This window comes from Buceros rhinoceros, unplaced genomic scaffold (genome assembly GCF_000710305.1).
Source record: "Buceros rhinoceros silvestris isolate BGI_N320 unplaced genomic scaffold, ASM71030v1 scaffold14520, whole genome shotgun sequence".
Classification (NCBI taxonomy): Eukaryota; Metazoa; Chordata; class Aves; order Bucerotiformes; family Bucerotidae; genus Buceros; species Buceros rhinoceros.
This window is the reverse complement of record NW_010391431.1, coordinates 49,047-62,570: the sequence shown is the minus strand read 5'-3', so window position 1 is coordinate 62,570 and position 13,524 is coordinate 49,047. Positions and strand designations below refer to the sequence as shown.

The window sequence follows — 13,524 nt, the reverse complement described above, 5'->3', positions numbered from 1 at the left end:
CTGGATGAAGTGAAAGATGGGAACAATAACTATGTAGGTGCTGTGCACCGGAAGGCTATCGTGCCTTTCTCACCAGGTAATTGACCTTCTAGCCTGTTATTTAGGACTGTCAGTTTGGTATCCTTATACCATTAATCTCTTACTTGTCACCCAGACCGGGGTTTTCTATTATGATAAGTGGCTCAAATAAGACCTCTCGGGAACACGCCTGTTCAGAAATACCATTTCATCTTGCTGAAGGCTTCTGTCATCCAGGCAGAGCACCAGACCTGTCAATGTATTAACCACATTTCTTTTGATAGTGCTGCATAACTTCTCCAAAACAAATGAAACAACTGTTTTCCACCTTCTCATTCCTGAACAGGGATATATCAGTTCAGCACAATCTGTAGAAACATCTTCACTTGGTGCAATTGTCATGAACTCCTTTGCCAAATGCTATGACTGTTGGTGTGCTGAGACAGCACCGATGACTGCCTTGACAGTGAAGGCAGAAGCCAGTTGGTTTGAGCAGGACGGGGTTGGGCACGCCGGCCACCTGTCTTTTGTGGAACACGGCCTCGCTCACATGTTTCTGTGCATTAAAGTAGTTGACAAATCTGCAGATTTCCGTTGGCTGAAACAGCTGGCAAGACACCAAATGTGTTTCTCTAGACAGTAGTTCTGGTGCATCCCAGTGGCTGAGTGCTTGGTATTTTGCTTATGGAATGGAAAAATGCCAGCTAGGTAATTGAATACTAGAGATGAAAGACTGATGAAAATATCCTTGGAGTGCAGAAATCAGCGTTCATGCACATGAATAGCCAGGCTACTGTGATATCAGCTGGACCCTGCCCTGTCAGAGCAAACAGGGAGGGAGTTATCTGTCTATCTGAAGGAAACGCTCAGCAAGGACATGGAGGGGCAAAGAGTGACTTTGCTTTATGAGCTCAATGTGAGTCACAGGGCCAGGAGCGGTTTCTGTACAGCCTCCACTGAGCTGACAGTGACTTCAGCACTGTATCCTCACTGTGTTCCATAGCTACCAGCAAAAGCAAAAGGGAAAGGGACCAAAGGCAAATGAGAAAGATAAAAACACATTCTTGGCAGAGGCTGTCTGCGAGCTTGCATTTAGGATGGGCAGCATGCAGCACGCCAGCTATTTCCAAGATGTCTTAAGAAGTAAAATCTCAGGAAGGAAAATTCCTTTTTTTGTTGTTCTCTTGTGGAGGGGAGAAATCACCTTGTTTCTGCTCCATTCAGTGGTCTCTAGTTAGTGCTCTCTTTCACGGGCACCCCCTTGTTGTGGGGAAAGAGCTTGCGTGCCCTCGTGAGGTTGAGAGCTGTGCTGGTGGTGGCATGTGCCTCCGGTGCCAGACAGGTCTCAACTGAAGGGTCAGACAAAGTGTGTCCACGGGCAGGATGGGCTCACTAGCCTTCGGGCAACAACCCTAGGAGAAGGACAACTCTGACTCCAAACCCGGGCAGATGGAGCTCGTTTAGCCTTGTAAGGCTCCATCTAAGAGAAGGACACTCTAAACAAACCTACGACCCGAGGACTCCGCTGTCACCGTCCAAGCTCGCTAGGCCCTGGCAGATGAACCTCAGGTGTAAAGGGTGAAGCCAGTTCCGCGCACGCTGCGCCTCACCTAAAACATCCACCGCGCAGGGCCGAAGGGCGCACTCATCGCTTGCAGTGAGCGTGGGAAAAGCCCTTCCCAGATCTTTGTTCGCGAAGCCAAGCCATGAACGAATGAGTTAGTGCTGCTCTAGCACAGACACAACAGAGTATAACTGGAGAACTGGCACAGAAAAACCAAATAATATTATTATCATGAGAGGAATGATTGCACAGAGAATGAGCCAAACCCCAAGGAATCAATCCAAATTTGTGCCTGTGTTGACAATGAGATCTCCAGATTTTTTGTCAGAGTGGCATCAGTATGGCCAGCTTCAGCTACTGATCCACTACAACCATCCCTGATCTGAGCCCAACGGTTCCAAATAAGGTGGGGCTATACTGTAAGGGATCTCAGAGATCTCACAGCCCACTCCATCCTAGTTGTGACTGCTGCTAACATGGAATCAAACTACTTAAAATTTAAAGGGTATTTTAAAGTGGTGGCTTTAGTTTCATATCCAAGAGACAAGTGACAGATTAAATGTTGAATAATGATAATATTAATAATAATAATATCAGTAAAGTAGGCTATTTTCAAAGGCATTGAGGGGATGATTACTTTGACAACAAAACTTCATCCTCTCAATGAAATCTCTGTTTGGCTTGTAAAAATGATCTGGCAAACAAGTAAATGTGAGTCCTGCAGGTAGCCCTGGCAGTGCCCTGATCTTTCCCCACAGTCCTCCCAAAGCCTCTTTCATAGGCAGCTGAAAATATTATTTTAGTGTCTGTATGACACGGAATCACTGCAACTATATTTCAACAACTTCCTTCAGAACCCAAGTGGAAAGACAAGGGATTTATGGATGCAGTGATTAAATATGAAAATCTCTGCCAGTTTCCTATTTGGTAGAGGAATGTGCAGTAAGGTATTAGCATAATTACTATCTGCAAGTAATATTCACCCAGGGAAGAAAAATGTGATGTACAAATAGTACCTCATTATGCTCACTGTTACATTACACTGTTTAAGAATGAGACTTACTTTTCATTTTTTGAAAAAAGTATTTTTCTTACGACAACTTGAGAAATAATTCCAGTGTTCTGACTCGCACACCAAGCTAGCTCTGTACTATTAACTAAGCCAATTAACTGCTGTACACTATGCCCTGTGTATATCATATAGAGCATTGGGCTTCCAGTTGTGTTTTAAGCCCGTAAACTGATCTTAGGGATTGCTTGACACCACAGATCTTTCTGGTTTGGTCTTTCCCTCCCAGGTTATAACCTATCTTCTGCTGGAGCCTATGAGTGCTCTAGCTGGAGTCCCTGAAGAGCCTCTAATTTTTCCAGCAAGCACTGATTGAGGTGACAAACACACTTATCTTTCGCACAACCAGAGGGATGGCTTTATCCATGGTATTATTTTTTGTAATCTTATCTCTATAGCAGATTCAAGAGCTAGATGATCCCTGCTGATGGCTAGATTCAGGAAGAAAGTGATGAGCTTTGAAGCACAGTTTTTAACCCAGTCAGTGTCTGTCTTTCTAGCTAAGAAATGCCCAGAAGGGTGTGTTTTTCTATAGCCTCAAAAGCTGGGATGGGCAGGATGTGCAATCTGAGAGGGCTGTTTTAAATCTTTGTCTTCTGAGTCTTCCTCAACCTCTGACCTCTCAGTATCTCTGCTGAGGAATCGAGAGTTCTTCTAATCTGCTTTGGCAACACTCATCTGGCAGCCCCCTGGAGCAAACTTGAAATAGCTTTTGGAGGTTCAGTTCGTCATTTGATCTTTCTGTGGTCTGGATTAATCATTAACCTTGCATTATCCACTCTACCTACTTGCCTAAGACTCCCATATTCTCTATGAAAAAAAAATTGTCTACAGTACTATGCATCCAGAGGAGATGAATGTCTGCAAATGAAGACTTGTAGCTAAGGATTTGGGGGAAAATGGTATGAAGATAAAATGGGTTGAGGCTGAAGGATGGGGCAGAGGAGTGCAATCAAAAGACATGAGGTCACTTTCCAGAGATTTGCAGCCTCTTCTAACATAAAGCCATTACATGTTCTAGGGCAAATTTTGCAGCCCATTAAATTTCACCTGGTTATTCCTGTCTCAAGCCCTGCAGAAGACTGGGCCCTGTAAGTTGGTTCTGTTTCATCAACTAAACAGCCATGGCATATACGCACATGCACTCAATACCTGCAGGGACTGCGTGACTTCCATTCCCTCCCCAGTGCTACGGTGAATTGAATTGAATTTCTCTGCTTTCACAATAAGAGCTTGGATGTGACCAAAGACACATTTGCAATAACATAATTTTTTCTGTTTTTATTAAACCTGTTTTTCTTAGAACTGTACTACTGTTGAATAAACTAACGGAGGAAATTTGCTACTAAACAAGACAAAGCTAGTTTGAAAAAGCACTTGTGACATAAACTAATGTAAAGCTGTGTAATTTAAGGGATCTATTTCTAACAGATTTTCTTGCACACCTTTTGGGTTAACATACACCATTGCATTAATGTACAGTGAGGATAACTCCATGTCTAGTTAGCACTGGTTGTCTTTAGCACCAGCTTTTGATGCCAAATTGTGTCAAAGTTGCTCTTTCCTCTTTTTTCCCAGGTAAAACTGTGGCTCTGCTGGTCTTAGACAAAATCAGACCAACTTGTAGAGGGGCCAGAATTTCACACTGGATAATTTTAGCAAGGAGAATTGGAAAAGATTTCTGCGAATCAGTCACATGGAACTGACAGTCAGATATTTTTTGCTTACAGCTATCAAACTAAGTTCACGCTTGAATTGTAGAAGCAAAAGAACAGTGTTTACAGCTGGACTCAGGATTTCCATGAAATACGCACACCCTGCTATTGTACCCTTCTCTCCTACACACTTTTGAAACTCCACCACATCTCTGCTACACTGGGGTCAAAATACTCAGGTGAATCAAAATTGGGAACTTTTGGGAACAGGTTGTGCCACACCCTGTCACTAGAAGGGTTATGGGTTTTTTTGGAAAAAAGTACAAGGAATCTAGTAGAATAATACAGCTGCTGATGTCGAAAGTAGGACTCCAAGACTAACATTCCTGTCTGATTGCCTTTATAAACAGTGCTCAGTAATTTTCCAGTACAGTAGTCATTCTGCTAACAGGCTTGCCAACTTTCACTCACACACGTTCCTTTTTTTCTTTAGTGATTATCATTTTGACAGCTTTATTTTTCTTAATTTCCCACCAATTATAAGATCAGCCATAGAACAATGTTTTACGATTTACATGCACCTTGGGAAGCTTTTTTAAACAGCAGGCATTGCCTCCCTCCCCCAAATCAGGCGGATCACTCAGTTTCAGAGGACTCAGCAGGATGTCGGTGTGAGAAGGTGTCCTTCTTGCTGGCAGCTGCCTCGCTACACTAAGGCACAGAGTATCAGCACTCTCAGAGCCTTTTTGGAGTGAGTTATTCCCACCCTAGATCCATGACTGGAGTATCTTTGATGGTGCAGTGGGTGCCCAGCTCCATTCCCTGCCTTTTCCTCAGCTCTCACCACAGGATGCAAACAGTGTGAAGAGCCTTACAGCAGGCAGCAGTAGGAGAAAATTTCATAATTAAGTATTTTGCTAGATTACCCTGCTAATCCTTTGTGGGTAAAGACTGCACTTGGCCTGGCGAGTCTCAAACCAAAGAAGTACAGATCATTTAATATTTTAAAACAAGGAAGCGTTTGACTGTAAGGCTGTTGAGCTAAACATTTTAACGACAAAACCTGTAAGCCAGGTAAGCCACATAAGCCAGCCTGGGTGTTTACGCCAAAGCTACAAAACCTGTCTCATGACTGAATGTGAAAACTAACGGCAAATTAACTTCTGCTCTAGCAAGTCATCTTGAATTATTTGATGTAAACGCATTTAGCAGCAGCCAATAAGCCCTCCTTGTTCTACTCTACTTTCTGTTCCAAGCCTTCTCTTCCTTCTCTTCCAGAATTGCTTCATTGAATTGAGTTGCTGTATTTTCTGGAAAATACTTTGTTGACTTTTGCTAGCTAATTAACTACTGATTGCCTGTTGCTGCACTTAATGAACTGCCTACAGACTGGACTAAGTGTTTCCTTCTAGTGGATGGGGGTAACCAGAGAAGGCCTCAACAGGACATCAGCTACACACTTGCAAAGGCACCCCGAAGTGTCTCAGACTTTCTGGCCTACAGCATTTGGCTTCTACTCTTGCAAGACCTGCCGGAGACCTGCTGCAGCTGCCCACCGCTGGCAGCCTAGCATGGTTTCCCCGAGGAGCAGCCACCAGAGCGCAGCATTGCCCGCTCGCTCAGCCGTCTGCAGCCACCGTGTCTTGCACAGTGTCCAGCACAGTCCTGGCAAATTCATTAAGCTCGAACTGATTCTAGAGACCCCGACTTCAGTTTTGGGAAGTACTTCAAAATGAGCTCTTACGTGGTGCCTCCTTGGATCAGAGGGTGCTAACATCACTATTTATGCCAGATTTCCAGGCTAAAATGATTTGAAACCCTCCCCATGGCTGTTCCTTCTTCTTTTTTTTTTTTTTAGTAACAAATTCAAAACACACCAAAGGAGATTTTTCTTAGCACAAGGCACAGATAAGGTTTTGAACTTGATGCCATTGAATCCTATGGATGATAAACATTTGTGCAGATTCCAAAAGAGTCTGAGTGCTTTAATGAAAGAACAGATCCATTTGGAACCACTATATGTCTAGCTCAGTCCCTTCAGTTAACGGACACTCCCAGTATGTCCCTCCAGTTTAGTATAATTTCCATCCAGTCCTGCAAGCAATTTGCTGACATTCTTAAGGAGTTTTCCATCATACTGCTCCCCACCAAATTCTACTATTTGCAAGACTTTCACTTCACAAAATAAATTCAAAACTGTTCTGCTCCCCAACTACCTGTGACGGTAACGTAAATAAACACTGGAAATACTTATATAAGTTGGAGAAACTGGTGATATGCTGGGAAACACGAATATCAAGGCGTAATTCACATAGCGGTGAGAGCTTGCCACAGCTATACAGGAATATATCAGGTATGATAGCAAATTAGATTAGTTACCAGTGGACTTCCTGAAAGGTCTGTCTTGCATTTGATCTAATTTAGCATGTTCATTAAAGACCTTGGCACAAAAAGAAGAAAACTGCTGAAAAATTGGGGAAAATGCTGACAATACAAAGTCTAGAAGCACTCTCAATACAACAGAGGATTAGGAAGTCATACAGGAAGAACTGAATAACCTTGAGTACTGCAATAACAGAGATAGGATGAAAATTAATAGCATGCAGTGCAAGGTTGTGTGCTTAGGGACCAACAACAAGCATTTCTGTGCTAAAGTAGGATTCATATGTTGAAATAAATGAGAAGGAAAACACCTAGAATGTCTGTAAGCCACAAACATGATGCAGCCATGAAAAAAGCAAAGCACATATCAGGAGAGTTACTGCCGAAGAAGAGTACAAATGCAACTGTACAAGGGCTGGATTGGACTGAGACTGGGATTCTCCATACAATTCTGGTCATCTAGGCACTCAAATTATGAATCTCAATAATGTAAATTAGAGCACTAGTAGAGAGGGTGACCAAGGGAATGAAGAATCTATGCACAGTCTCTGATCCAATAAGAAGTTAAAGAAAAGAAGTGGATTTAGCCCAGCAAAGTGATGGAAGGAGGAGATACACTGGTTTGCTGTACAATATGGCACTTAGCCCAAGACAAAGAGCTAGGGAGGGAAAACACTGTATGAGCAAAGGAAAAGAGCTCATGCAAGAAGAAATGGCTGAAAAATGACAATGAATAATTAAGGCTAGAAATAACAGATGCTGACACACCGGAACAGCGAGGTCACACGAGAGCCTTCCAGTGAGGGAAGGAGGGCATGGAGTAAAACAAGTTTATGGAAAGCAGCCTCTGACATGCTGCTGGTAGTAGCAGAAAACTAACCCTTGGACTCAGGAGATACTTTCAAGTCCTAAACAGTGAAAATAAGCGCTCAGATCTCCTGTCGTTCTCTGTAGATGAAGGCGGGGATTTCTGGCTTTTACGCTGCTGTTAAGCATCTGTGTAGGAACACCACGTATTCAGCAGGTCGCTGAAAGAACTCAAACCCTATTAAAATCTATGACAGCAAAAAGGAGGAAAAACAGTGTTTGCATACAAGCCATTACAAGTCTAACAGTTGGGAAACCTCATGTGTTTTTGGTTCTTTTCCTGCATTAGAGGGGAGCAGTTTCACATTCACATGTTGAAGTGTGTGGCCACTGGCCGACCTGTGTTTTCAGTAATAACAGCTGATGTGATCTGTGATTTCTGAGTCTTGTGCCAGCTCCAGTGCTGGGTTTGCCTATATATTTGGGTTGGTGTTCAGTGTGCTGGAAACAACCCATACGCACCGCATGCAAGAATCCAGATTCCATCTGGTTACAGCAGGGTTTTGCAAAAAATATCTAAAGAGCTAGGCAAAGGATTAGAATAAAGAGGTGCTAATAGGGTGCAGTTGGGACAGGAAAGGAAGCTGTAAAGAATTTAATGGAAAAAGAGGGTCAAGGAACATAAAAAATAAAATAGGAAGAAAAAGAGGCATTTTTTTAAAAGGTGAAAGAGTAACAATAATAAAGAATGAAAGATTCTTTTATTTTTGCCAGTTTCAACAAAACCCTTATGAAAACTCTGTTCTCTGACGTTTAATTTTAAAACATGTCAGCGTAACCAATCCTTTTTTCAATCCTGCTTTGTTTTTTTCAGATGCTGGGTTGCAATTGCAGAGTTCTAATCTTCTCCTTGGCCTCATGAAAGGACTGTCCCCTGCCCCACGATATTTGGCTCTCCCAAGAGGTGGCTGAAGTTCAAAGGGATCCATAATTTGCAAAGCACTTTGGGATTGTGCTGGAAGAAAGACTCTGTTATTCATAGCCGACCCTTTTTTTTTTCCAGATCACTTTATATACATATAATGTGGGTTATCATTTCTTTACTTTTATTACAATCTCAACAGGAATAGCCTCCTCCTCCTCCTCCATTTACACAACATGATCTCACCCCATCCCAAAGAGTTTGCAATCCGGATTATACACAGATTGAGAGAGGAAGCAAGGGGACAGTGTGGGGCAGTGAACTAAAGTCACACAGCACATCCAAAAGAGAAATGGAGACTGAGTGTCCTATGACCCACTCCTGTGCTGGCCATAAGACTATTTCCTAGAGATAAATTGTCAGTAAGGTGATTCTCTTAAGTTTTGAGTAAAAGTGTAAATGTAGTTCAAAATGCACAGAACAGACCTGTTTACTACAGAAAGGAAAGCATTGTTTCTTCTCCCGAACTCAGGTAAAGGGCTTAGGTCTGAGTGGAAACGAGAAAGGACCTTATTGTAACAAGATGCTACAATAATTTTACTTGAAACCCTAAAACAAATTCAGGGCTCATAAAAAAAGCATTGACATGGTGAAAGAGAATGGTTTCTTTAAGATGTTCTTGGTCAGAGAATATGCTAAGCATGCACTTCTAATATCTGGGTGGGCAAACGCAAGTGGAAATTTAAATTCTACAGAGGCACAGAGAATGTGCTTCTGAAAACATTTCCAGTTAAAAGCATGTTAAGTGTGAAAGCGTAGTCTACATGGAGGGAGCAAGGGAGTGTGGTCTATCAGATAATCAGCAAGGATTTTGTGGCCTTTCCGGGTACTAAGCACATACAGTGTTTGCTGCCATTGCTCTAAAAAAAACCGGACAAATGAGAGTGTCCCTGTGCCAGTGCTAATTGCTCTTGGGGGAACTGTGCTAAATTGTGGCTTTAAATTGCCCAGTAACTCCATGCAGAAGAAGAGACACCTTGGAATGTCATCCCAAAGGAACACAATCTGGATATAGGAACAGAGTATTCCTTCCTCAGGAGATTTTGCATGACTTAACTCAAACCACTGTCACTGCAATGTCATGGTGAAAATGTGCAATAAAGAAGACTTCACCAAGGGCTCAGGGTCATCCCACTGAGAAACAGCACTGTGGGTCTTATGGCTCTAATAGATCTGATGGCCAAGACCTCCCTTCTCTGCTCTCAGCTAGAGGCAGAAGCTGTCCACTTCTTCCAGAGGTTTGTAAGTCGCTTTTGTTCCCCCCGACCACCTGGAACCCCTCCATATATCTGCCTGGATCACTCCAGTCTCCTCCCTATGGCTTTGCAAAAGGTTTACAAGAAATATTTCATGCCAGGGCAGAAACACAAGCAGACACTCCCTGTTTCTGTCTTTCTGAGAGAATAACGTGACAGAAATTCCAGCATCACTGAATTCAGAAAACTTTCTCGTGGAAATGACAGTTGTGTCCTTGAAGTCATTGGGAGTTTGGCTCTCCTTACACACCCAGAAGCACCTGGGGTGTCTCGTTATGCCTTACAGTACCACTGAAAGCAGTACAGCCACAATGCTGTACAGCAGCGCTAACAGGCAGTGCAGAGAAACTGAAACCTGAAACAGCCCAGCCTTAGTGATGGATTACCTGACCCTGGATTTCCCCGCTTCGGGGCACTTTAATTAGAGTGCAGGTCTAATTAGAAGGAAGCGTGCTGTTCCTCATTTTTCCTATTGTTTCTGCCAGCAGTATTAGCTTTGTTGGCATGTTACCCTCACATGTCTCATCATATAAGATGCAACAGCTGGCAGGGTGTTGTGAATAAGCTTTTTTAGACATAGTTGAGCTTTATTTTAAATTGATTATATATTCTAACTACTATCAAAAGTTGAGTGTCTACCTTACCTCACAATGCTAAACATTACTGCAGAGCAAGAGTGAACTATTTTGTTGGCAAACAAACTGAACAAGTGAATTGGCCTTCCTGTGTTTTGTCATTTTGGCCAGAAATGTCTTTTTTTATAAAGCACAGATCAAAATCAATTTGGCTAAAAGTGCTTGCTAAATTAGAGAGCTTTTTATTACTTTCAGAACTTACTCCTATTAGACCTCTAATTACCCCTACTGATGCAGAAAAGCACTTTTACTAAGGAAAGCATCTAAAATGTGTTTCAGCATAATTTCTTGACTTTAGCAAGATTCAGGTCTGTTTCCAAAACTATGCAGGTGTTGCTAGACACTGTACAAACTCCACAGGCAGAAGGGACGCTCCTTGCCTGGAGACTCCCAGTCTGAACTCTGCTAATACTGGTCAGGCAGGCAACACAGCAGGTCAGCTATAGCAGCTTAAAGGCTGTGAGTTGTTCATGAGGGTTTTTTGCAGCACTGTTTGACAATTAATCAGACCCTACTCTGTGCTGATTCAAACTAACAAAAAAAGGTAAGATATGCAGTCACTGCACTCTTGTCCAAGAAAATTACTCTGTTACCCGGGAGGCAGCCAAGAGGAAGAGAAAACCATCCCCAAACAATGCATGAAGGCAGCTTGCACGGAATTTGGCCCTACTGGCCACAAATTAAATGAACTCTGAGGTAATGAAACTCTGACCTGCTCAACAAAAGGAAATGAATATTACAGCTGGTTACTATGGCTAACAAGGTGTCCCAGTACTTTTATACATTTTCACCATGTTCACAGATGGAAGCTTTGGAAATGGGCGATTTGTGAAGAAAAATGATATTGGGTTTTATTAGCTTTTAACTCCTTACCGTGACTGGCAGGGGGGTGTGTTACATTTCCTGACCTGGGGCTCAGGGCGATTCACCCGTTGGCAGTCACTGTCATTCACTAGTGTCATGGTCTTGTTAATAATTCGAGTACAGGACACAATGGTTTTCCGTTCACCTACAAGTCAAATAGAAAACAACTCTGAAAAAGGAAACCAGTGGCTAAGAAGAAACCCATATCAACTCATTAACCAACCAAAACTCTAAAGCTACAAGCTCTCTCCTATCTCTACAAGCTGTAATCTACGCAGACCTACCACCTCTGCAAACAATCTTATTACATTTGTACTGTTCTGGTTTGGTTTGTTTTTTCAGAAAGCTACAAATCTTTCCCCAATAACTGAGCAATTGACTGCTTCACAGGAACAACACCTTGGGCTTTCTCTTTCTAGTGTTTAATGTGGAAATGATCTTGAAAACAATTTGCTTTCATGTCCGGTTCCTCCTCCATACGTAGCTGTGCCCTGTAATCACCTGGGACAGATGCGCCAGCTGTGGAAGCTGAAGCCACACAACCATCCGCCCCTCAGTGACAGATAATGACAGGACAGCTGCTTCTTGCTGCTCTCCAGTCAGGAGCAACCAGGTTGAAAAGGAGTGACTGGGGTTCAAGAGTGATACACTAGGCTCATTTGTATTTCATAAAGAGGTGAAATCAAGCCAAGAAAATAAATTATTTCTCATCTTCATGTCCTCCAGATATACTCATTAAAAAACCCTGCCAGTAGGAGACATCTCAGCAGCAGTCAGCATTTCTCACATAAACTGTCTGTGCACCAGGAGTTTCACCACAACACAGCAGTGCGGCCCTCAGGGTTTAGCCTTCCACTGCGTGACATCAAGAAAGCCATGCTACAAGGTGGCATGACAATAACCCAGTGCGAAAAGGAAAATGCCACCCCTGCACCATGTGACTCTGCCTTACTGCTAATTATTTTGGTTTCTCAGATCCTCTTTGTAACCTTGAGTCTGCATCAAATTAAGTTTATTCATGATCTACAGCAGATAATAAAAAGAACTAAAATTCTGTTGATAAAAAATTTGGTAAAAAGTCTGTATGGAAGGGAAAAAAGGTCCTTCCCAGCTTAGATAAGTGGTGAAGGCACCCGACAACCAAAACATAAAGAGATCAATTGCCATCCAAGCTACTACCAGTGGGAGCCATGTTGCCAGGTACTGATTTGATCCAAATATGCGGCAGGCTTGCAACACACATCAAGAGAGCCACAAATTAATTTCCTACTCATTCATGTGAGGGTTTAATGGCTCTAAGAACTCATTGTTTTAGCACATGAGTAAAAGTAAGTGTTCATTTGGTAATGAGTTCTGTTTACAGAGATTGCAGTACACTGAGGGCAGTGCACCTGCGAACATGACGATGAACAGTCTTTCCTCCTGTCATATAATACGATAAATAATATCTGCTGGTGAAGAAAGACTGGCAAGAATGCATGGAAATGATACATTTTTTTCAGGGAAAAACCTGCTTCTTCCAGCATTGAAAATTCAATGGACAGTGGCTGACAAACCAGTCTCTGGTTTCAGCAGCATCAATTCTCTCTCCCCAGGGTTTCAGCAGTTCTGTCTCAGCACATCCTAGGCACCAGTTGAAAAGTGTGATTTGCAATGGGCTCACGTAATCCCAGAAAGTCCACCCGACGCTGAGTGTCTGACACACTCGCCAGGAGTTGTCACAGCAGCACTGCCCCTGTTTCATCCCTGGTGAAGAAAGTGTCTTTCAGTGAACATGCCTGAACACCTGTGAAAACTCTGCTCCAAGAATGTGACGGAGGCTTGAGATATGGGGCTGCACACAGCGCCTCGAGCCATCCGTGGAGCACTAACCCAGGTGCAGTTCCAGCCTGTGGTTACAAGCTGACAGAGCAGTGTCCCTGCCAAAACTTTGGGTGAAAATTAACTGTGGGGATGAGGATGAGAGCTGAGAGAGCTGGTGAGAACGAGCTCTCATTTGAGTTCATTATGGCAAAAGCCATTTCCATGGCCAGTTTCCTTCATGCTTTGGCAACGCTGCCTTCTGCCGTCTCTAACGGATGGTGCCTGCAAACACCGTACAGCAAATCGCACCAAGCTTCCAAATGGCCTTACCTCCTCCACACTGCACGCTGCACCCTTCCCATCCGCTGTGCGTCCAGATGTACAAGGAATCCTGTTGCTTTTCTGGCTCGCTTCTGTTTTCAGCAGTATAGTTTACAGGAATGGTGTATTCATAATGAATTCCATAATTCTGGTCATGAAATAACAGCA

General features: G+C 43.0%; 1 protein-coding gene across 1 annotated transcript in view; it reads right to left on the bottom strand.

The window, feature by feature from the left end:
- The window catches only part of ADAMTS17 (ADAM metallopeptidase with thrombospondin type 1 motif, 17), a gene marked incomplete at its 5' end in the record, with an annotated part of 84,236 nt that overhangs the window by 23,678 nt on the left and 47,034 nt on the right, over nucleotides 1–13,524 (bottom strand). The window contains 2 exons of the mRNA XM_010141768.1: nucleotides 11,242–11,377; nucleotides 13,366–13,524. Of these exons, the coding sequence (XP_010140070.1) occupies nucleotides 11,242–11,377; nucleotides 13,366–13,524 (295 nt within the window). The remainder of the gene's footprint in view (nucleotides 1–11,241; nucleotides 11,378–13,365) is intronic.